This window comes from Myotis myotis, unplaced genomic scaffold (assembly GCF_014108235.1).
Source record: "Myotis myotis isolate mMyoMyo1 unplaced genomic scaffold, mMyoMyo1.p scaffold_m19_p_10, whole genome shotgun sequence".
Classification (NCBI taxonomy): Eukaryota; Metazoa; Chordata; class Mammalia; order Chiroptera; family Vespertilionidae; genus Myotis; species Myotis myotis.
Genome location: NW_023416314.1, coordinates 66,463,759 through 66,487,126, shown reverse-complemented (window position 1 = coordinate 66,487,126; position 23,368 = coordinate 66,463,759). Strand labels below are relative to the sequence as shown.

The window sequence follows — 23,368 nt, the reverse complement described above, 5'->3', positions numbered from 1 at the left end:
CCACAGAACATTTCATAGGCTAGTCTTCAGTGCCACCCCCACTGGGAAAGCTACCCCTGTCAGACAAGCCTCTGACAGGCCAGGTGTGGGTTGCACACCCGAGGCAAGCACAGACTGGCCTCCCGGGGGAGGGAGGGTGGCAGTGAAGGAGCAGGTAAGATACACTTCAGTCAGAGGACCTGAGCCTCCCGGCCCTGTGGCTGAACTTGTCATTCAAGGACGTAGGAGGCGCAGGTATGGGGCCTCACTTGGAGAGATCTAAAATTAATGAATAGTAGCCATTGCCGGTCTTGCTCAGTGGATAGAGCATCGGCATGCAGACTGAAGGGTCCTGGATGTGTTGCAGGCTCCATCCCCAGTAGGGAGCGTGCAGGAGGCAGCCAATCAATAATTCCCTCTCATCATTGATGTTGCTCTCTCCTCTCTCCCTTCCTCTCTGAGATCAATAAGAATCTATTTTAAAAATAAAAACATAGAATAAACGAATAGAAATGCCCTCCTGTGACCTTGCTCTGAGGTCAGAATGAGGGGAAAGGAGCTGACCCCACTTTGGGCTGCAGCAGTTAAGGCCTAGAGCAGTGGTTCTCAACCTTCCTAATGCCCAGACCCTTCCTCATGTTGTGGTGGCCCCCAACCATAATATTATTTTCGTTGCTACTTCATAACTGTAATTTTGGTACTGTTATGAATCGTAAATTAAATATCTGATATGCAGGATGTATTTTCATTGTTACAAACTGAACATAATTAAAGCACAGTGATTAATCACAGAAACAATATGTAATTATATATGTTTTCCGATGGTCTTAGGCGACCCCTGTGAAAGGGTGGTTCGACCCCCAAAGGGGTCGCGACCCACAGGTTGAGAACCACTGGCCTAGAGGAAGAACCGCATGCTCTGAACTCCACACTGTCCAGCCGCTTTACAGGGCACAGGACTCTACAGCCCAGGGAAGGGACTTGCACTCACAGGGGTAGGCAAGTTGTTCAGTGTGGCAGCGCTAGTGGGAATAGAAAAAGCATAAAAATTAAGGATGCCCCCCAAAATTTTAAGGTACTTCCGTTTCAGCAGGAATGTTGCAAAAGAAGAGAGGGTGATGGAGAAGGCAGTTTTCTGGGCAGATTACCTCTTTTCAGGAGCCTTTGGTGGGTTCGGTCACATACAGGTACATCAAAATGAAACCTTATCAGGGCACCCAACCCCTCCCCAGGAATGCCAACAACCCCCCAAACCCACCGCCCACCCCAACAATCAATAACTCTGAAGACAACACCAGTTCTTCTCAAACAGTTTAATAGCAAATAAACAAAGGAAGGTACCACACTTGGCAGATACAAAATGACTTTTTGTCCGTGTGTCTGTGCAATTAAAACAGATTTAGGTTCCCCATTGGGAAAAAAGGAAAAACACACAAAAAAAGGAGATTTCTTTTAAACACATACTCCCTTGCTCCAAACTTTTAACAATTTTTTTTTTCTTTTTTAATCCACTACACAAACTGTGATCAGGTCAGAAAAGCGACAAGGGCTCTTCTTGCCTTTTTTTTTAAACCATTAAAGTAAAATCCATAATTTTTCTACATAGTACAACACAAGTTCACACAAAAAAGACATTTTCTTTTGCAAATCAAAACAGGGAAGAAAGGAAAAGCTCAAACAAGGTAAAGGAAAAGCATTTCTACGGCTGAATCACGACTTTGAGTTGATTGAATCCCGTTGTTGCTGCAGAACAGACTGTGCGTTTGGTCATAGTGGCAATTTTTTCTCTTCACATTGTGAAATCACTTTACATTGTTTTCTAGTAGAAAAGGCAAAAAACTGTACAAAACCCCTAGTGTTAAATACAACGTTTGTACCAATAAAAAACTCACACAGGTTTGTCTCCAAAATGTAAAGATTCTTTTTTTTTTCTTTTTAAATTATTCACAAAAAGCAGCTGGAAATCAGAAAGGCAGCTGCCGCTCCAGGGTCTCAAATCCATTAAAACCACCACAGAACAATTAAAACAATCAGAGAGAAAAAGAAAAGGAAACGTCCAACGTTTGGCATTTGGTTTTATCCACAGGTTTTCCCAGAGCTCCTCTTGGAATTAAAAGCAAAATATATTGGCAAACACGGATTCTGAATACACAGGAAGGGGAGCCTCAGTGCCTTCTGCCAACAGAGGCAGCTCTGTGCAGTCAGACTGTAGGGTGCACGGCAGTTTGCTCAGGCTGGGGTTCCTGGCCTCCTTCCATCCACTCGCCCCTTCCAGGAAATTCAGCAGTCTATCATACACTGGGCCTCCACGGGGCCGCCCTTTCCTTCTAGTAAGAATGGCCTCAAGCATAATACTAGGCAACCCGCTGGGTCCCAGACCAGAAATTCTGCTGGGATCCCTTCCTTCATCAACCTCAGCATGGATGATGCTAACAGTGCTTCTACCTTCCCCACCCCTCCCCGTCCCTCGGCTACCCCTCCCTCTCCACCCTTCCCTGGACACTCCTGCTTCCCAGCTCTCCGCCCACCCGCAGCTCAGTTCTTCTCTGGGTGGATCTATCACAAACTCCTCTCTCTGCGACCTCTCACCTCCACAGATCATCCTGTGACCCCTCATCTCCCCTGGCTCTTCCACTGCCATTCACATTCTTACTCAAGCCCCTAAGACCCTGAGGCTGATGGTGCCACAGAGAGGAGGGCAAGTTCCCTTCAGGGAACCAAGGAGCTGGTTTGCCTGGCACCCAGGGACAGTAGCTATTTGGCTCTTCACCCAATTTTAAAAAACAAATCCCTGCCCTTACCCCATCTCACTAGCTAATAAGCAAGAGCAGAGCTGCGGTGAAGAGCCAGTGTGGGGTGGCTGGTGGCCAGGGCTGTAAACAGTGTGAAGACTGTAGTATTGTGCTTGTCACCTAGGAAAAGCGCTGGCAGGTGTACTGCCGCTTAGTGCACAGATGGCCGCCTCTGAGTGGTCAAGAGCACCCTCCTTTCTCTGGGCTGCGAGATGCTCACTACCCCTAATGTGCTAAGCCTCCTGCCCACCTGCAGCCACCTTCTGGATTCTACCTCTGTTCCCGTGCCTCTCAGGCACCCTCCTAACCCATCTCTGAGCAGAGCAGCCAGCCTCCTGGAGGCCCTGCTGAGGCCTGGAGGCCACATGAGGTGACAGTCTAAGTGCACAGGCAAACGCTCTAAAGGGCAATAGAGGAGAAAGTTGCCACTTCAAAATAAAACAATACAATCTTGAAAAAAATAATCAACCCCACAACAACTTAAAACAGCTTCTTTGAAACCCTTTTAAATCGGTCAGTTTTTGCACAAACTATAGAAAACAGAGAGGTGAAGGTGATATATAAGAAGGTGTGAAGAAACAGCAGGAAACATGCAAAACTTGTTTTTTCTGGGCATAATCTTAGTAGGAAAGGAAAAAATTCCAAACAAAAGCACAAAAACAATACAAAAACAAAAACCAAAAAAGTATCAAAGCATCACATTTTGCTGTGGAGACTATAGGAACAAGCGTGGGTAGGGACAGCGGCCGGGAGGGGCCGGAGGATCTGAAGGCTCCCTGCAGGTGGCTGCAGGAAGAGCCCCAAAAGGAAAAGGGCGGGCTGGCTGCAGCCTGCTGTCAAAAAGGAAAGGGGTTCAGGTGTTTTCTGCAGTGAGAACTCAGAAAAACAAAAATAAACACATGCGGTCTCCTCAAGCCCCACAAACTGTATCAGCAAAATGTGCTCAGGAGCCTCAATGGTTTCAGTGACATCTTTTATTTCATTGTTTACTTCAAAGTTGTCTTTAAAACTAAGCACACAGAAACAAAGCCTAGAAACGGACTGGCTGTGTGTTCACAGAAATACAAACACTACGCGGTATGTGCTAGTAGGGCTGCTCTGAAGACAATTACAAAGAATTGGAATCACAAAATCAAGTGGTTATCTTATGAAGTTCTAGAAAAATAGATTTTTTTATATTCAAATGCAAGTTTAAATATTTCCCCTTCAGCAGTCGTTCTAGCAAAACCAATTTGGCAGCACAAAAGAAAAAAAAAGGAAAGAAAAAAGAAAAAACAAAGAAAAGAAACAAACATAATAAAAATACACATCAGCATCAAAGGTCAAACACAAGGTCAAAGGTGAGAGTTCAAGCATCAGAGAAGCTGAAGAGACAGGGATTTGGACGATGTACTTGACGCCACATCGACATGCTTTAGGCACAACGATGAACAAACGGCAGGAATCTAGAAAAAAAAACAAACCAGAAAGAGGGAGACCCACTGAGTTACACAGAGCAATACATCCAAACAAAGAGAGAGAGAACAGGAACACTCACTGTGTACAGCCCTGAAATGAGGAGGCGGGCGGGGCAGGGGCTGGGCAATGACAGGGAACTTTTGCACATGCTAACAATGGACACAGGGAAAAGTCAAAAAGGACATGGAGGACACCAAGAAAACATCCAATTGCCAGAGACAGAGGAAACTAAGGCTTGGATTTCCCCCGAAGCATCCAAACACGTCTGAGATCTCTGGTGGTGTGGAGCCGTGTCCTCTCCAGCTCCCTGTTAAAGACCCAGGGAGAAAGAAGCCAGGGGTGGGGGAATTCTTTAGGGGAGGGGGCCAGGATTTCTCCTCAATCCTATAGGGATGGCCCTTTGTTCCCAGAAATCCAAGCTCTTAGCTTCCACGCAGGCCCTGGTCACTCATGTGGGACCCAGGGAACAGTGTGGATGTATTCAAGGCAAATCAATTTCATGATGAAACCCAAGTAGAAAACAAAAACTACTACAGGATAAAACACATTTATGTAAGTGAAACCCCCACACAACAGCAAAAGATTTCATAAGACTTGACTGCGAGTCTCCACTCTCTGAGCTGAACCCTTTCACACCGGGAGACTTGTAGGGGAGCAGCTTCTGCACAAAACCATCTTTGGCCTGGGGAGAAAACTGTGCTCGAGGGCAGTGCTGCTGCGCTAACTCACTGGGCAGGAGAGAAGAGAATGGACAGAAGTGCCCAGTCTCACCCGCTGGCCTCCGCAGCAGCCCAGGACTTTGCTGGGGCAAATGCTCCTTTTAGAAAAGAACACCCACAGCAGGTCAGGAACCTCAGGGTGCGGTATCAAAGGCAGGCTGATCACACCTTTGCCTTCATGTCATTTGGAAAGGGGTTTCTGACGGTCTCAAGAGCCCAGGACAAATCTGTGGGCAATAATGGTGAAATGGGGGAGGAGGGAGAGAGGGGAAAAAGTGGGAATGGAGTGGACTTCTGGGATTTGGAAAACCCCACGATGGCCAAGGAGGAAGACAGAACAGAAGGTTAGTGATCACAGCACCACAGAACCCTGGAGAGCACAGCTCCCTCCTCCGCCAATTCACAGCATTAATTCCTTCCCCCTCTGGCAGATTAGCTGGGCTGCAAACAGGCTACAGAAAGTCAGTAGTTTCAATCATACACAGCACCCTGTGTGTATAACAATCACATTCTGGATTCTACAAAATCCTGGCCTTTTCCAGAGATATAATTTAGGTAATAAATATTCTCCACCCCGGAGCTGTATAAAACTTCTATAAAAATAGAAACAACATTCTTAATTCCGGCCGGTTGGGATTCAGAACAGCGCCTCCCCAACCTAGCATTTTTTTTTTCTTTTTTCTTTTTTCATTTTTATTTTTTGCATTTATTTAAAAAATCCCATCATGACCCTGGAAGCCTTTGGAACAGTTTTATCCTTGAAACACAGGACACATTTCACCCAGTGCGCAGAATTCAAGTTTACGTGGTTCAGCTTAAGAAGTATGTTCACGTTTCTTAGAGGACAACAGACCCAAGTTATCATTATGAGAAGGGAACAGCTGTCCCAGCTTCAGTGGGATAACCAAATATCTGTACAACAGCAAGATGGTCAATCCCTGTCTGTGACCCAAATGGACAGCATGACAAGGAGAAAGTCCCCACCCAACTTATTAGCAAACCAACCCTTTGATCTCATCTCTGCTGCTAGGGGTCAGGACTGATGTTGGTGAGATTTAAGATCCCAGGGACCCAGTCACTGGCCTGGAATAAAAGTCATATCCTAACAGGGCTGCCTGGGCCCAAGTGCACTTCCCAACAGCATGTCCTTCCTGGCTCTCCACCCCCAGCATTTCTTGGAGCAGAGGCAGAGCCCAGAGGCTGGGGAGATCACAGGCAAGAGCTGGAGTAAGGCCGTGGGAGGCAGCAGGGAGCTAACTATAAGCACGTGGACAGAAATGAACATGATAATACTGAGGTAAATAAACACTAAGTCCATATGGAGGCTGTAAACGTCCTGTTGTCTCCTCTGTCCCCAAGAGAAGAAGACAGGGCTGGAGTGGTTAGAAGAAGGGACTGCCTTGATGAAAATACTACATCTGGGACACCTCAACCAAGGAGGCAAGCATGCGTTTCTTAGTTCTTTTAAGTACCAAGTGCTGGCGGGCCTCTGGCAAATGAAGTACTCTGGCTCGAAGGGACCTTCTGATGCAGGTGCACCAAGAAGCAGGCTCCTCTGCCCCAACTAGATGGCTTTTGATGACTCTGCTCAGGAGAAGTGCCCCCTCAGCCAGGTACTGTAAGCCCCTCTTGGTTCTGCCCTCATGATAAAACGGTGGCTTGGGATGAAAGGACACTCCTTGCTGTGATCAACTACAAAGCAGGAAACCAGTGTGTCTCCCTAGACACTCTGCAAGAAATGGGCCCTGGTCTAATGACCTGTTGAAATAAACTAAAACTGACCTGAGCGGCTGCTTCTTTCTAACAGCCCCCAAACTGGCAAGGCCAGCCCAACACCAATGGCTGGCTGGAACAGCTGGTAATGGGTGGGGTCTCCCTGCTTTTTGCATACGTCAGGCTAATTTAACGGGTGTTTTATTTCCAGAAATTGTTAGCCCCTTCTTGGGCAAGAGGGGCAGAAACCCTGGACAAAATCTCAGTGCTTCCATAGAAGCAGCTATAGGAGAGTTCCCGCTGACACCTGCAGGGCAGTGGACATCAAGTCCCTCTCTCTCCTCAAAGCCAACCCCACCAGTTCCACCCTCCCATCCCCAGCTCTTGGACGGCAGCTCTCATTTCATCCACTCTCAAACTCAGGGAGATTCTGGGGGTCAGTTTTTGGTTTCACTCAGTCCTCTCTTAGGGTAGTTCTGGACAAGTTCTGATCTTCTTTAATGTTTCTCCATTCCCTTTCCTCCCCCAGGGTGGTTTGATGTTGGTCCTTCTCAACATATACTGGTTACAAACACAGCAAACTTTAAATAAAGAAAAAAGAAACTCAGAATATGGCACCTAAACTCCAAAATAAAACACTGGAAACCAAAGCACAAACTTGTCCTCTGTACGAAGCGAAACTCCCACAGAAGGCAGTAGCCGAGTCTTCAGGGCAAGCTGTGCCTGCGAGAGTGGCAGGGATCAGGGTCCAGGGCTGTCAACACACAGCCTTAGGGCTTCGAATCATTAAGGGTGCTCCTCCCCAACTTACCAGAAGACCCTCACTCCAGTCCCAGAGGGGAGCACGCTCAGTAGGGCTTGCTGTCATTCTTCGAACGTTTGAGCTGCACTTTAAGCCGCTTCATGCCAATCTGAAAGCCGTTCATGGACTGGATGGCAGCTTGAGCAGAAACAGGATTGTCGTAACTTACAAAACCTGTGTGTCCAAGCAGAAACCTAGGTGAGGGACATAACCAGGCAAAGACATTCTCAGTCCTCCTTATGCAAGAGCGGTACCTTATGAGCTTAGCCTCAAATCCCAATTTTCCTCAGCAGGAAAAAGAATTCTGGAAATTATATTACATAAACTTAAATTAGGTTCCTAAACAGTACCACTTTGACAACGACATAGTACTTTTAAGTATTTTGGTCAAGCCATTTTCCATACATTGCTTTATCTTATCCTCTGGAGAGACAGTGTGGGCAGAAATCATTGAGCCCATTACAGAAAGGGGGGGGGGGGGGGGCGCGCACAGGCTCCAAAAGAGGTCACGTAATCTGCTGAAGGCTGAGTTAAACAATAACCCAAACTCCATCCCAGGTTTCCGCTATCAGCCCCTTCCCTTTCTTTTTCAGTGGTAAAAATACTTATCAGCCCCCAACACACACACACACACACACACACACACACACACACACACACACACACACCAGAAGAGAAACCAACATACCAAAACACTTGCTCAGGTTTGTCTGCTTATCTATAAAAACCTTGGCAGACACAACATTCCCAAAGGGCATAAACATCTGCAGCAGGTCCTGATCTCCAAATTCCTGGGGCAGGTGGTAGATGAACAGGTTGGCTCCCTCTGGACCTTCAAGACATCCATTGATTAAAAAGATATCAGTGTGAAGCATGCTTATCCTCCCTCCCCTACCCATTAAAACTATCCAAACACCAACAAACAGATTCATTCATTCATTTGGAGAACTAAACAGATTCTCCAAATACTAAGCGGGGAACTGAAGGGCATTCACTGAAACAGGTCCCTTCCCTCATGTTTAGCTATGCTCTGTGTCTTACTGAGGGATGTGAGAATTTGACCTTGTAGGAGGAAGGTGTGCTGAGACAATAAAATAGGCAGACTTGCGTGTGGAGCATAAAACCAGAGACTAGATGCTTGTAGAAAAATACAGAAGAGGAGGAAAAAAATTATAAACTCAACAGGTTTCAAAATTGTGCCTAGAAACTGCAGGGATGGCAAATACATTGAGGCAGCAAGTGGGGGGCAGGAAATGACTACAAAGGGACATGAGGAAATTTCTGGGGGTAATAGAATGTTCTACTGTGATGGTGGTTACATGACTGTATGCATTCATCAAAGCTCATAGAGCTATCTTACAAAAAAGGTGAATTTTACCTTATGTCACTTGTGCCTCAGTAAAAAGAAATTACTTTTTAAACTATGATTAACACTGAGCTCAAAAATAGAATATGCTTTCCTCTTCCAACTACTCAACGATTTTCTAACCAAAAAAGAGTTTCATTACAACCACAGTGCAGCCAATTCTCTAGCCACCCTGGCCTCCCTGATGTTGTCAAACACATTAAAGAACCTTGCTGCCTCAGGGCCTTTGCACTTGCTGTTCCTCTGTCCCCATCACTGTCTTCCTCTGCTTAAATGGCAACTTAGAACTTCTCTGAACATTCCATATAAAATGCTGTGTTCCCGGCACTCCCCATCCCCTTTCCCATCCATCATTTTTCAGAGCATCATTTGGAATACCCTGTGTTCTTACTGGTTTATTGTCTGCATAGTTCCACCAGTTCCCCTATTATCACATTCTAGGGCACATAAGTGCCTGATTCAGAGCTCGAACCTGGTAAACAGGAGTCCCAGGAGAGGATGCTGCTATGGCAAGAGAGAATACTTATCTTTTCCCCATATTAGTGCTTCAACCTTGCCAGCTCCTGCTTATAATACAAATACAAGCAGAGAGGTGTCAGCAGGGCTTTCTGGTCATATAAACCACCTTCAGGCCCCTTACTGCCTAGAAAGCCTCTCCTGAACTTAATACCATCAGAACACATACTTCCCACATGCATCAACACATGGGCCCTAACAGCGTTCAGTCTGTCCTCACTTAGGAAAGCACAGATCAGAAAGTGAGGAAAACACCAAATGCTAAAGCTAAAAGGAACACCTACCCAGCAGATACCCTTTGACAGATTTATAACCCACAGGGAAGGCTTCCTAATTGCCAAATGTGTCAGACACAGTAAGGTCGGTGTATTTCTTCATCTAAAATGGCAGCCCCAACCCAGAAGGGTGCAGAGGCTCTGATCTGAGCCACATCCAGAAAACACTCCAAAAGCAGGTCACACTTTGGAGTTTCTCAGTCCATCTTCGACACCGTCAAAGAAAAGGGGTGGTCGGACCACTGGAAGGACTCTGAGCCTTCGCCTGCCGTTCAGTTCTGGTGCAGATGGAGAAGCCACCCCGCCCGACTCAACCACCCTTTGCACTCACCTTCCTTCTGGCTTCCAGCAGCACCAATACTCTGCTGTGTCAATAGATTCTGGTTGTACAGAGTGGGGAGCGCCGCGGCGGCATACTGCTGGATCCCCGAGTAGGCCTGCGTGAGGGCCTCCATGGTGCTCCCAGTGCCATTGGAAAGGCCACTGCTGCCCAGGCCACCATTTAAAGCAGCCATTCCTTGGTTGGGGGAGAGAACAGAATTAACAGTATTGGAAAGACTCAACTAATGCCAAAGAAAAATTCCAAAGTCCTGCCTTTCATCTTGCTCCTAGTTTCACCCTGAGGCGGAATATCCATGAGTGGTCAGACTTCAGGACACTCACCAGAGCTCATTGCTAATGGGGACATTAAAAAATGCCACACCCAGATGTGGCACCTTTTACACATGACTTGCCCCATTTTCTCTAGCTTTCCTGCCACTTTCTCACACAGAGCTGGAACCTGGTAAACAGGAATCCCAGGATTGGGGACAAAAGGGGGCACGTGTGCTCTATGAAAAGATGTAGGTAACTCTATCATTAGCAATAGCAGCAACATTATGGAGTACTAGAGGCCTGGTGCATGGGATTCGTGCGCTGGTGGGGGCATGGCCTATGGGGATCAGCCCGTTGTGGGAGGGCTGCTCATCCCGGTCAGCTGAGCGGCTGTGGACCCGCCCTCTGAGCCGCTGCTCCCTGGTCCGGCATCTTCCATGGAGTTGGAGCACTCGCCTCCCCATGAGACCCGGTTGGGCCCAGGCCCAGGCCCAGGGACAATAGCACTGAGAGGCGGCGGAGTAGGCCTCAGTCCCGCAGCAGTGGCAGTGCTCTGTGGCCTGCGGGCATCTGGAGGAGGCGGCAGGGAGTGAGGAGGAGGAGGAGCCTGGGGTGAGAAGGCCATGATTGCAGCCCGGGTTCCTACCCATCAGCCCGGGGTTCCCAGCGGGAGCAACCGCTCATTCAGGTCAGCCAAGAGGCGCTCCCACTGTGGTAGCGCACTGACCACCAGGAGGCAGCTCCTGCATTGAGCATCTGTCCCCTGGTGGTCAGTGTGCATCATAGTGACTGGTCGACTGGTTGTTCCGCCGTTCGTTCGCTGGGCTTTTATTACATAGGATATTCTACATGCCAGACTCTGTACTGAGCAATGTGCTCACACTTTACCTGTGTTCTCATCTGACTTCTTAATAACACTCAAAGTATCCTATCCCCATGTCATAGATAAGAAAATGACCTTGAAGCCTGGCTGGTATGGTTCAGTGGTTGAGCATCAACCCATGCACCAAGAGGTTTCCTGGGCACATGCCCAGGTTGTGGGCTCAAACCCCAGTATGGGGAGTGCAGGAGGTAGCCAATCAATGTTTCTCTCTCATCATTGATGTTTCTCTCTCTCTCTCTCTCTCTCTCTCTCTCTCTCTGCCCCCACCCCCTCTCTAAAATCAATAAACATATTTTTTTTTAAAAAAAAGAAAAAAAAAGAAAGAAAATGACTTTGGAAAGGTGGTCAAAAATTATAGCTGGTTAGTGGTAGAGGTGGGATATAACTCATGATTATTATTTTTTAAAAGATTTTGAGAGAGTTGACCTAGCTGGTTTGGCTCAATGGACAGAGCGCTGGCTTGTGGACTCAAGGGTCCTGGGTCGATTCTGGTCGGGGGCACATGCCTGGGTTGTGGGCTCGATCCTCACATAGATGTGAGCAATACATTGATCAGCTGCCTCCTGCATGCCCATTACAAGGGATTAAGCCCACAACCCTGACAGAGGATCGAACCAGCAACCTTTTGGTGCACAGATGATGCCCAACTAACTGAGCCACCCCAGCCAGGGCAACTCATAATTATTTTTTGGTTCACTGGGCTACTCAATCATTCTAACAGTACCCTTACCAGGGTTGTTTATAATGTGCTACCTGCACAAAGGAAGGCCTGATGACATCCATGGGCTGCCTCTCACCTGCCAACGAGCTGACATTGAGGCCTGCTGTTGCTCCAGCTAATGTCTGCAAGGCTCCAAGGGAGGCGATGGGGTTGACAGAGTTGCTACTGCTGGAGCTCGGTGAAGACCCTGCGACAAGAAATCCACGACTTAATCTGAAGCCAACACTTGCCTTCTGAGCAGGAACCAAAGCCCAAGAATGGTACTACTTCAGTATTCTCTTAGAAAAAAGTTTTCAGTTACTAATTTTGATAACTGTTCCTGCTGGACATAAAAACAAATGATTACAAGAAATTAAAAATTATCAGATGTGTCTCAAGTTAGAAGATGGCATTTGAAAATTTGTTGTTCATCATCTGTCCCCTTTGGAAATGGGTATTTATTGCTCTCAGAATGACATACCCCTCTCTTAGGATTCTGCCCAAGGCACACAAGGGCCCACTGGCCCCTGCTACATGCTTACCTGAACTGGTGAGTACGCTGAGGGGACTGCTGGATGTAGTGAGAGCGTTGGTACCACTCGGTGTGCTCTGAGCAGCACTAGCGGCAGCAGCTAGGGCAGCTAAATTCTGTAACTGCATTGCATTTAACCCTGCAACATCCAAAGCAAGAGATCAGTGAGCAGATAAGAGTGCCTCCTTATCCGCTCCTGGAACAATAGCTCACACCAGTGGAAGGCTAGTTCCAAAGAGGAAATATTCTAAATAAGCCTTAAAAGCAACGTTACAGGGTTCCAAAAAGATTCAGATATCCCTCAACTCATTAAGAAACTTGATACCATTTCCTCAGAGAAGAGGTATCTAATCCAATAGCATACCACCCCAAGTGAGTATTACTAGTAACAAAAGGATGGGCAATCAGGAATCCAGGAAAGGGGGTTGGTCAGTGGTCTACTATGTGCTCAGGTGTCCAAGAGGACAACAATGCCCACACCTGTGGCATCGAATGGGCCTGCATCTGAGCCCCTCACTCAGACGTCACAGGGGATGTGCTCTTTGAAATGGAGGTGAACAAGCAGAAAATGTAGCAGAGACCCAGAAAGGAAGGAACAACAGGGGAGAATACATGTGAGAACAGCAAGAGGACAAAGAATAAAAAAACAACAACACACCACCACTTAAATAGCAGATTAATCATCAGAAGAGAGAAAAAAACACTGAGGGGAAAACTTCCAAGTAGAACCTGGGCAACAATGAAAAGGAGAAGAAACTTGGACTGCACTGACACTGTGTTGCAAACCATTTAGATGATGGAAAGGCAGAGGGGTGGAGGGAAGAATTAATGAGAATAAAAACAACACAGATTTACAATTTAGCAACTTTCTCAGTCCTTGGGACAAAGTGAACCACTATCAAAATTTTTCATATGATTAATGCAGTTCACCTAAGACCACCCCAATTTCAAATGCACTTGCCTAGCCTTATCCCACAGACAAAGGGGAGGGGCAGCTCCTGTCCCCCACCCCACCAAGTATTCTGATGGAACCTGCCTCGGGTTTGTCTAGGGAGCTCTATTTTGTTATAAACTCCGGTATTTGTCAATTAAGTTTTCCATGCACGTTAACCGCAACGAAAGGCAATTCACCTATGAAATAGATGTATAAGACACAGAGGTAAACTAACTGCCTGGATTCTAGCAACTTCAGGGTAAGCTATTTGAATGAAAGTATTTCTTAGGCTTTTCTTCAGTCACTGGAAAAGTCACTTTATTGTGGAAATAAAGGGTTCATGCAACTTTCTCCCGATTAAAATGGCCTCAGGTAGTCTGCTGGTGTTAACAGCTCTTTTCTATCTTCTTCCTCAACAGGCACTTGAAAGGAGTGGGGAGCAGGAGACAACTCCAGAACAATCTGGCATAAATGACTAAGAGAGTCACCTTCTAGAGACAAGGCAGTTGAATCCTGTGACGTTCACTTTAGGTCAGGTTTACGTGAGTGGAAAATGGTTTTTTTCTGCACAAACGGTGCAAACTCTCAGACTGCTGTTAGCTGGGTCTGATGGCCTGGCTGCTGCTGCTCCTCCACAGCAGTGAGACACTTACCTCCCATTGGATGGAGGCTGCTCAGGGTGTTGAGGTTCCCAGAGGAGGCAGTCTGCTGAAGGAGCTGCAAATAAAGCTAGACATTACACCAAAAAACAGAACAAGAGTGAGAGTGAGGGCTGGTTCTGCATCTGGGATAACTCTACAGCACAGCAAAGCGAGAGTGCAGAGGCCCCCAGAGAGAAGAACGTTGAAGACAAGAACCCAAGCCAACACAACAGAAACATAAGGCTTATGACAGCACAATACGATACAACACAGCTAAAGCCCTGGCCCAGAAGACAGTAATGCTCATTGAGTTCTGAGCCAAGCTCAAGTGCTTGGGCGACAGAATGCAGCACAGCAGACAACAGAAGTAGAGCAGGGAACTAAGCTCAACTCAAGCAGCTCTGTAATCGACTGTGGTGAGTGTCTGTGGAGGATGCCTGCCATTTCTATTTCTATCTGGATACCCAATTTCTATTTCAAACAACTACTTTAAATATAAAATCTCACTATTTCAGGGTATTTCTTAGTGTCACACTTTATCAGCCACAACAGACCCATGTCTAGATCAACCTCTCTCATGCTACACATCCATCGAGCCCAGATATCCACTCCCCTCCAAATTGGTCTTTACTGTTGCAGATGACTGAATGACTGATGAAGCAAGCAGTCTTTATCAGTTCAGTGTACATACTCTTTCAATGGATGTCCATAATAAATGTAACAAGAGGACCTGTCCATGAGCTTATGGATCTCCATGACCTTGATCTTCTTTTGTATCAGAGTAAACTATAATCTTCATCTAATCAACCTGCTGAAAACATTTGCTCCATTCAAATGCAATCACTGTTCATTATGAACAATTGGTATTCTTGTTTCTAGATCCTTTATTCAACCTGTTGTCCATTCCCACAAGCATCTGATTTGGTTTCTCTATCATGGATCCCTTTAATCCATGGGTCTCAGGAGATCTACAAACCTCCAGAAACAGAATGAGGGGGAAAAAACCCCCAAAACCACATACACATGATTTGTATCATGTTCTCAAAGGGGTCCACAATACCACAAAAATTAAAAACCACCACTCTGATTCAAACAGAGATCAGGTTCAATCCACATATTCCAGAAAAAACTCAATGAATGATGATGCACTATCACTTACACAGCCCATTAGCACCCATGCCTTCATTTTTGTCTTCTTAAATCCTTGGGAAATGTGTTCAGTCCCAGCTGGTACACTGTGCATACTGTATTTGTCCCCTTTATTTCTTCCCTAAATGAGAATAGCTCCTAGGGAGGGGATCACACCTAAATTAAAGAGACCATACTTCTCACCATAAACCACCATGTACTTGCTGGATGTGGCAACGAGAACAGGATGGGGACTGCTCCCTGAAAAAAAGGCTCTAAAACTCTCTAAGAAGTTAAAGTGTATCATGGAGATCATTTTCAAAGAATTATCATTTTGGCAGAAGACTAAAATTTCTCTGAATTTTCTAAACTTTTAAGCAATGTTCTGGCACTAAGAAACAATTTGATCTATTGAAATAGAACAACCATCTTCACTTTTGGACTTCAGAGAAACTGGGATTTCTTCTAACATATTAGAAGTATGGAGACAGGAGGCAGCAAATTAGTCAAAATTCAGTACTGGGGGCAGAAATCATCGTCATTGCTGTTTCCATAGAGAATAATCTTTGAAAGGATGAGGAATGGATGACTTATTATCCTATGTGTATATTTTTTGACTACCCATATACATCTAGGGGTCTCACCATTTATTTTCCTTCATTGGTATCTTTACAGATGACCTTTTCATTCTGATTTACCGATGGCACAGTTTTAATTATGTTGTCTTGTCTGCATTCCTTTAAAGGTTTAAACAGTGCAAATCTCCTGTAATATTGCAGACCTAGTAAATCTTAATAATAAAGTGGAGCCTGCCCCTCTTTTGGACTATATAACTTAAACTCAACAAGAGAGCAAATTAAAAGAAATCTATTTACAACACAGCAAACTCAAATATACGAACATTATTTCATAATGTCCATGCCTGATCTCTCAATCAGCAGAAAGAAACATTTATCCTACTCTTCAGGGAGAATCAACAAGGTATTTAATGATGCCTTCTACATCTGACAGAAAGAGATATAGAAAAAGATATTTTATAATTAAGATTCCCTCAGGAATCTTATTCCCTAGGGGGGTAGGGATATAAGTTGTTTCTAAAAAAATTTTTTATCAGAAAATTATGGTTTCACTTTAACTCAACATATAACCAAAACCCTCAAGATATAACCAAAGATGTGTGACCAGAGAGATAGAGAAAATAACAAGACTTAAAGAACACTTCATTGCCTGAATTTTTACATAAAATTTCAATGTGCTAAAGCTGTGAATGCCATTGTGTCTGTTTGCTGGGGATAGCAGAAGAAACAGCTGGGAGCTTGCATAGTCTGCAGAAAGCAAACCACAAAGACTCACTGCTAAATACTGGGGTCCAAGAGTATTGAGACCAGCAAGGTTTCCCCACACAGATGCTGCGCTGATTTGCTGCATCTGCTGCTGAAGCTGCTGGGCCATTCTCTTCTGCTCTTTGTCCTTCTGTGTATCAGCAAATTTTACCACCATGGGGGATGAGCAACCCTATGAAAACACCAAAACCAAAGGGTCAAATTCCTCCTCCTGGATGAAGGAAAAATCCTCCTTTCTAGTGACACACAGGCTGCATTCTTTTTTTTTTTTTTTTTTTTAAATATATTTTATTGATTTTTTACAGAGAGGAAGGGAGAGAGATAGAGAGTTAGAAACATCGATGAGAGAGAAACATCGATCAGCTGCCTCCTGCACATCTCCTACTGGGGATATGCCTGCAACCCAGGTACATGCCCTTGACCGGAATCGAACCTGGGACCTTTCAGTCCGCAGACCGACGCTCTATCCACTGAGCCAAACCGGTTTTGGCAACACACAGGCTGCATTCTAATTTCATTCACTGCTAAATGACTCTCTTCCTAATACATGCAAAAGACAATTTAAAAGGGCAACTAGTTCCAATATATTAATTTTAACTTTCATTTAATAACATCCAATCTGTTAAAGAAATCATCAGTTTTTAACTTTTAAGACGTTTGGCCTGCTTAACTTTTAGAACCACCATATGTTGTACATGACACTGGGCTTTGAAGGCCCAAAGTCCTAGCACTCTCAGGCTAAGGAATTCCCCCTTGCATTCATCTCCCTACCTCCATCGTCTGTGCTTGGTGCATTGCCTTGATAGCTGTCTGTGCCATGGCTCTTGTTGTAAAAGTCACAAATGCACAACCTGGTAAAAGAAGGGTCAATAACTCATTCATTCGCTTACTTACTTATAGACATTAACTGAGCACTTAACTATGAGCAAGTACCATGCTAGCAATACATATAGACATGGTTCCTGCCTTCAGAGTTTCATGAAGAGAGAACTATGTTACACCAGAGTGGTAAGTGCTATAATGAAAACCCAGGGAAGCAGAAATAAGAAACAAAGTGCTTAAAAGATAAAGGAGGATTCATAGCATCAAGTTCCTCCTGCGAAGAAAGTGTTTCCATTTTAACATCAAGAACCTCTCCAAGCATAAAAAGAGAGAATTTTAATACATGACACTGAAGAACAGAATATAAACTCCTTAAGGATGTTGGGAGAATACAAAAGGGATCAAATTAAGGAAGAGTTGTGACAGGACCTACACATACAACTTCAAGCCCAACTTCTCCATCATGACAGAGCCATATTGGCTAGGGATTACTGGTTTCCACTGTTCATATTAAAAAAACAACTCCAAATTCAAAATAAGCATCTTTTAAAATTTTATATATACAGAGAGAGAAACATCAATTTATTGTTCCACTTATGTATGCATTAATTGGCTGATTCTTGTATGTACCCCAACTGGGGACCAAACCTGCAATCTTGACATATCAGGACAATACTCTTACCAAGTGAGCTACACAGGCCAGGGGCAAGATAAGTATTTTTATATATATATATATATATATATATATATATATATATATATATATATATATATATATATATATATAGTTTTATTGATTTCAGAGAGGGAGAGAGAGACAGAAACATCAATGATGACAGAGAATCACTGATTGGCTGCCTTCTGGACGCCCCCTAATGGGGATCGAGCCCGCAACCCAGGCATGTGCCCTTGACTGGAATTGAACCTGGGACCCTCCAGTCCGTAGGCCAACTTTCTATCCATTGAGCTAAACCAGCCAAGGACAAGATGAGTATCTTTAAAGTTAAAAAATGTACCCACCTCGGCTCAGTCCATCAGGTCCCCGCAATATCCGACATTCTTCAATCTGTCCAAATGAAGAGAACATGACTCGGATGTCATTTTCAGTGCACTTCTTGGAAATCATACCAATAAACAGCTTCCTGTCTTCCACTGCTAAGAGAATAAAACACAGAAGGCTTGAACATTATTACTACAAGAGATAATAGAGCAGACTCTGGAGTCAAGACCACCTGGGTTTGAAACCTGGCTCTGGTGCATTTAATACCATATTTCACAGATTTTAAGATGTACCTTTCCCCCCCATAAGTTAGCACCTCCTCTTATAAACGATGGTATCTTAAAAATATAATTGAAAGCACTCAGATGAAAAGGAATAGCTTTATGAGCTTGTGAAAGTTACTTAACCATTCTGTGCCTGTTTCCTCATCTGACTGGTAGGGAAATGGGGTTTACCCCAAAGGTAGCTGTAGGTATGAAAAGCACAGCATTTAGGTTGTTGCCTAGCACTCAGTAATATTTGCTCTTACTAGCAATATTACTATGCTAAAGAATGAGTTTGCACATTTAATTAATATGGTAAGAGAAACAGGACACACCTTACAGAGAGTCTAACTTCATCCACTTTCCTTTTCTGACTATCCTCTTGAGGACTAAGTTCTCCTTCCTAATTTGTTCATTTTCCCTCTTCACTTCTACCCATAAGAAATTATATTGACCAAAGATATTCCAGTTCACTATAAAGATATTGTGATGTTTCCCTATCAACTCTTATTTATCTCAGTTATCTGCCATACTTATTTTAAAGAAAAAAAAATAGACAATTTAGATGACATTAGAGCAATGAACCACTATCTTATACAATACACCAAAAATTAACTAAAATGGCCCTGGCTGGTTTGGCTCAGTGGATAGAGCGTTGGCCTGCGGACTGAAGGGTCCCGGTTTCAATTCCAGTCAAGGGCACATGCCTGGTTGCAGCCTCAATTCCTAGTGTGGAGCATGCAGGAGGCAGCCGATCAATGATTCTCTCTCATCACTGAGGTTTCTAGCTCTCTCTCCTTCTCCCTTCCTCTCTGAAATCAATAAAAATATATATATATTTTATTTTATTTTTTTAAATATATTTTATTGATTTTTTACAGAGAGGAAGGGAGAGAGATAGAGAGTTAGAAGCATCGATGAGAGAGAAACATCGATCAGCTGCCTCCTGCACATCTCCTACTGGGGATATGCCCGCAACCCAGGTACATGCCCTTGACCGGAATCGAACCTGGGACCTTTCAGTCCGCAGGCCGACACTCTATCCACTGAGCCAAACCGGTTTCGGCAAAATATATATTTTTTAAAATTAACTATAATGGATTAGACTTGAATATAAGACTTGAAAACATAAAACTCCTGGAAGAAAACCATACTTGGTAAGTTCCTTGACATCAGTTTTGGCAATGACTTTTTTGGATCTGACTCCAAAAGTAAAGGCAACAAAAGCAAAATAAAAAAGTGGGACTACAAACTAAAAAGCTTCTGCACACCAAGAAAAATCAACTAAATGAAAAAGCGACCTATAAAATGGGAGAAAATATTTGCAAATCATATATCTGATAAGGGGTTACTATTCAAAAAATATAAAGAACTTATACAACTCAAAGGCAAAAAAAGAGGGGAAAAAACCAGTTGATTAAAAAATGGGCAGAGGATCTGAATAGACATTTCCCAAAAAAAAGACATACATATGAACAACAGACACATAAAAAGATGGTCAACATTACTAATCATCAGGAAAATGCAAGTCAAAACCACAGTGAGGTATCACTTCACACCTATTAGAATGGCTATTATCAAAAAGCCAAGAAAGGGTTCTGACTGGCATGGCTAAATGGTTAGAGTGTGGTTCTGCAAACCGGAGGGCCACGGATTCAAGGGCATGTACCTGGATTGCAGGTTTGATCCCCAGCTCTGGTAGGGATGTGTGTGAGGCAACCAACAGATGTGTGTCTCTCTCACATCGATGTCCCCTACCCCCTTCCTTCCCTTACACTCTTAAAAAAACAAACAAACAAACAAACAAACAAACAAACAAACCAATGGGAAAAATATCCTGCGGTGAGGATTAACAAAAACAAAAAACAAACAAAGCCAAGAAAGGAACAAATGTTGGCAAGAATTTGGAGAAAAAAGAATCCTTGTGCACTGTTGGTGGGAATGTAAATTAGTGCAACCGTTACAGAAAATAGTATGGCAGCTCCTCAAAAAATTAAAACTAGAACTACCACATGATCCAGCAATTCCACTTCTGGGTATTTATCTGACAAAAATGAAACTATTAACAAAAAAATACATGGATACCTATATCCATTACAGCACTATTTACAACAGCTGAAATACGGAAACAACCAAAGTGTACAGTGATAATTGAATAAAGAAAATGTGTGTGCGCAGCACACGCACAAACACACAGAGAAATATGATTCAGTCATAAAAAGGAATAACATCTTGTCATTTGTGACAACATGGATGGAACTTGGGGGCGTTATGCTAAGTGAAATAAGTCAAACAGGAAAAGACAAATACCAGTATGACCTCTCTTGTATCTTAAAAAAAGAAAACAAACCCCAAACTCATACAGAAAACAGGCTGATGGTTGACAGTGAAGGGGCCCAAAAGGTACAAACTTCCAGTTATAAAATAAGTAAGTCATGAGGATGTAAGCTGCAGCATGGAGACTGCAGTTAATACTATACTGCATATATGAAAGTTGCTAAGAGAGTAGATCTTAAAAGTTCTCATCACAAGAAAAAATTTTTGTAATCAAGTATGGTGACAGATTTTAACTAGCCTTATTGTGGTGATCATTTCACAATATTTATCAAAACATTAGGCTGTACACTTGAAATTAACATAATGCTATATGTCACTTCTATCTCAAAAAGGAATTACTTAGAGCACAATGCAATCCAGATGCCATGAGAACAGCAGACTAGGAAAAAACCTGATAAGGGGAGGGCCTACGTGCTTGCTTACCATTGCTCTTCTCACTGTCGGCAGGTTTCATTTGTATAGGATGATGCATCTGAAAAGGAAAACATGTGAATATTATCGCCGTACACACTGAAGCAGAAATATAAATGAGGACTCTAAAGAAATAACAAAACTAGAGCCTGTAAGAGTTCTCTTGAACTCACATCTGCTTCATGACCTTTGCCCCACAAAATATCAGAATATATAGAACTCTGAATTAAGAAGTAAAAATTCTCTTGGCTGAGGAAGAACTACTTTCAGCCTATCATCTTTAAAAGTTCCCTTTACATCCATTCCTGTGAAAGTCACCCTTCCCCCAAAATGGTTTTCAATGTGTATCTGATACAAATAAGTACATGCCATGTGTCAAAACCACCACAGTTCCACGTAGTAGGAGCTTTCTTACCCCTGGGAGGACCTTCATATTGTGAAGAGCATTCTGTGCTTCTAATGCAGCTTTGCGGGTGTAAAACGTAACAAAACAGCACCCTGCAATAAAGACCATTTCACAAATCAAACCAGTCTTTTGAAAGTAGAGAATTCCTAGAGCATTCAGTACTCCCTGGACATACATGGTTGGGGCAAAAGTAGGTTTACAGTTGTGAGTATGCAAAACAGAGTTTATTCTTGCATCACTAGTATTTATTGAATTATTTCCCAAACAACTGTAAATCTACTTTTGCTCCACCCTGTATTAGAATTTAAAAAGAAAGGGTAAGGTTTATTAAAATTAGTGAGAGAGAAAATCTAGCAGAGAAAAAAAAAAACAACAAAAAAACCCCACATTTTTTCCTATGCATTTTCTTTATTGTTATAGTCTCTTAGTTCTATTAAAATTCTTCTTTAGCTGCCGAAACTGGTTTGGCTCAGTGGATAGAGTGTCGGCCTGCGGACTGAAAGGTCCCAGGTTCGATTCCGGTCAAGGGCATGTACCTGGGTTGCGGGCACATCCCCAGTAGGAGATGTGCAGGAGGCGGCTGATCGATGTTTCTCTCCCATTGATGTTTCTTTCCCATCGATGTTTCTAACTCTCTATCTCTCTCTCCCTTCCTCTCTGTAAAAAATCAATAAAATATATTAAAAAAAAAAAATTCTTCTTTAGCTGCTCCTATCACTTCTCTGGGAAAGATGACTTCCCTTACAAAGGTCACAGTACCAAGCCATTCAACCCACCCTATTTGGAGCATCAGGTAGTGTGCTGGGCAAGAGGACTCAACTACAAACAAGACAAAAAGGGGCCTTAAACACTTGTGGCTCTTCCTCTATCAGAAGCTCTTCATCTTTCAAAAACTTTCTCTTTTAGAATAAACCACTCCTTACATTGTAGCCAATTTCTATCATATGCCTCAAACATAATTATCATTTTAAATTATAAAATGATTTAAAAGCAAGAACCTCTTAGTATCTTTTTTGAGGGACTCTTAGTTCTCATCAAATATAATTATGTTTCTAGCAGCACATGGTGCTAACTGAGATCTGTAAATTTTGTGCTTTGTATCTTTGCTGGGGATAGGAGGGAGGAGGTGTATTTTGTAAATCTTGGGTCCATAGTCCAAGAGACACGATACAGATGTCTTTAAAAATCACTCTGCAATTAAGATTTAAATTACTGCACATTATATTGCCAGTCATTTTCAGAAACTACAAGACTTTAGAGAAAGAGGGGAAGCAGGCGGGGGAGTGGCGGGGAGAAGACCATACCAATTTGTTGTTCCACTTATTTATGCATTCATTGGTTGATTCTTGTATGTGCCCTGAACTAGGATCAAACCTGCAACCTTGGCATACTGGGATGACACTCTAACCACCTGAGCTACCCAGCCAGAGCTGAAACTACAATACTTTATATTTTTGGTTAAGAATGCCAAAAATAAAAATTAATCTCTCTGCTTCTAGATCCTGTTATTAAACTGGTTTTCAAACATGACAATCATACTTGTTGATATTTGCACTGTAGAACAGCTTTCACAGAAAATTATTCTGAGTTGGTCACTTGGAAATATAAGAGTATGTCTGTGTGTGTAGTGGCAAAGGTTATGCTTTATCGACCATCAGTCCTGTGAAACTTCCACTCTGCTGGATATATCTGGAAGCAATTCAACCTTTCTTCTCCTGTTCATTTTATAAGCTATAGCAAATAGGTTACCTACA

General features: G+C 43.5%; 1 protein-coding gene across 21 annotated transcripts in view; it reads right to left on the bottom strand.

Annotated features, from left to right (window-relative positions):
* Positions 1 to 1,277: 1,277 nt before the first annotated feature.
* CELF1 (CUGBP Elav-like family member 1) overlaps positions 1,278 to 23,368 on the bottom strand; it is a 78,333-nt gene continuing 56,242 nt past the window's right edge. For 13 of the 21 annotated variants that reach the window (XM_036325906.1, XM_036325905.1, XM_036325899.1 and 10 more), the window contains 12 exons: positions 21,624 to 21,706; positions 21,221 to 21,269; positions 18,218 to 18,352; positions 17,147 to 17,226; positions 16,386 to 16,547; positions 13,917 to 13,992; positions 12,340 to 12,468; positions 11,895 to 12,005; positions 9,952 to 10,137; positions 8,152 to 8,295; positions 7,473 to 7,637; positions 1,278 to 4,216 (listed from right to left, as the gene is read on the bottom strand). In XM_036325906.1, coding sequence (XP_036181799.1) covers positions 7,510 to 7,637; positions 8,152 to 8,295; positions 9,952 to 10,137; positions 11,895 to 12,005; positions 12,340 to 12,468; positions 13,917 to 13,992; positions 16,386 to 16,547; positions 17,147 to 17,226; positions 18,218 to 18,352; positions 21,221 to 21,269; positions 21,624 to 21,706 — 1,283 coding nt within the window. In that variant the 3' untranslated portion in view covers positions 1,278 to 4,216; positions 7,473 to 7,509. Of the gene's footprint in view, positions 7,385 to 7,472; positions 7,638 to 8,151; positions 8,296 to 9,951; positions 10,138 to 11,827; positions 12,006 to 12,339; positions 12,469 to 13,916; positions 13,993 to 16,385; positions 16,548 to 17,146; positions 17,227 to 18,217; positions 18,353 to 21,220; positions 21,270 to 21,623; positions 21,707 to 23,368 lie in introns of those variants that run through there. The other 8 variants (XM_036325889.1, XM_036325891.1, XM_036325888.1 and 5 more) reach the window with 8 other exon arrangements.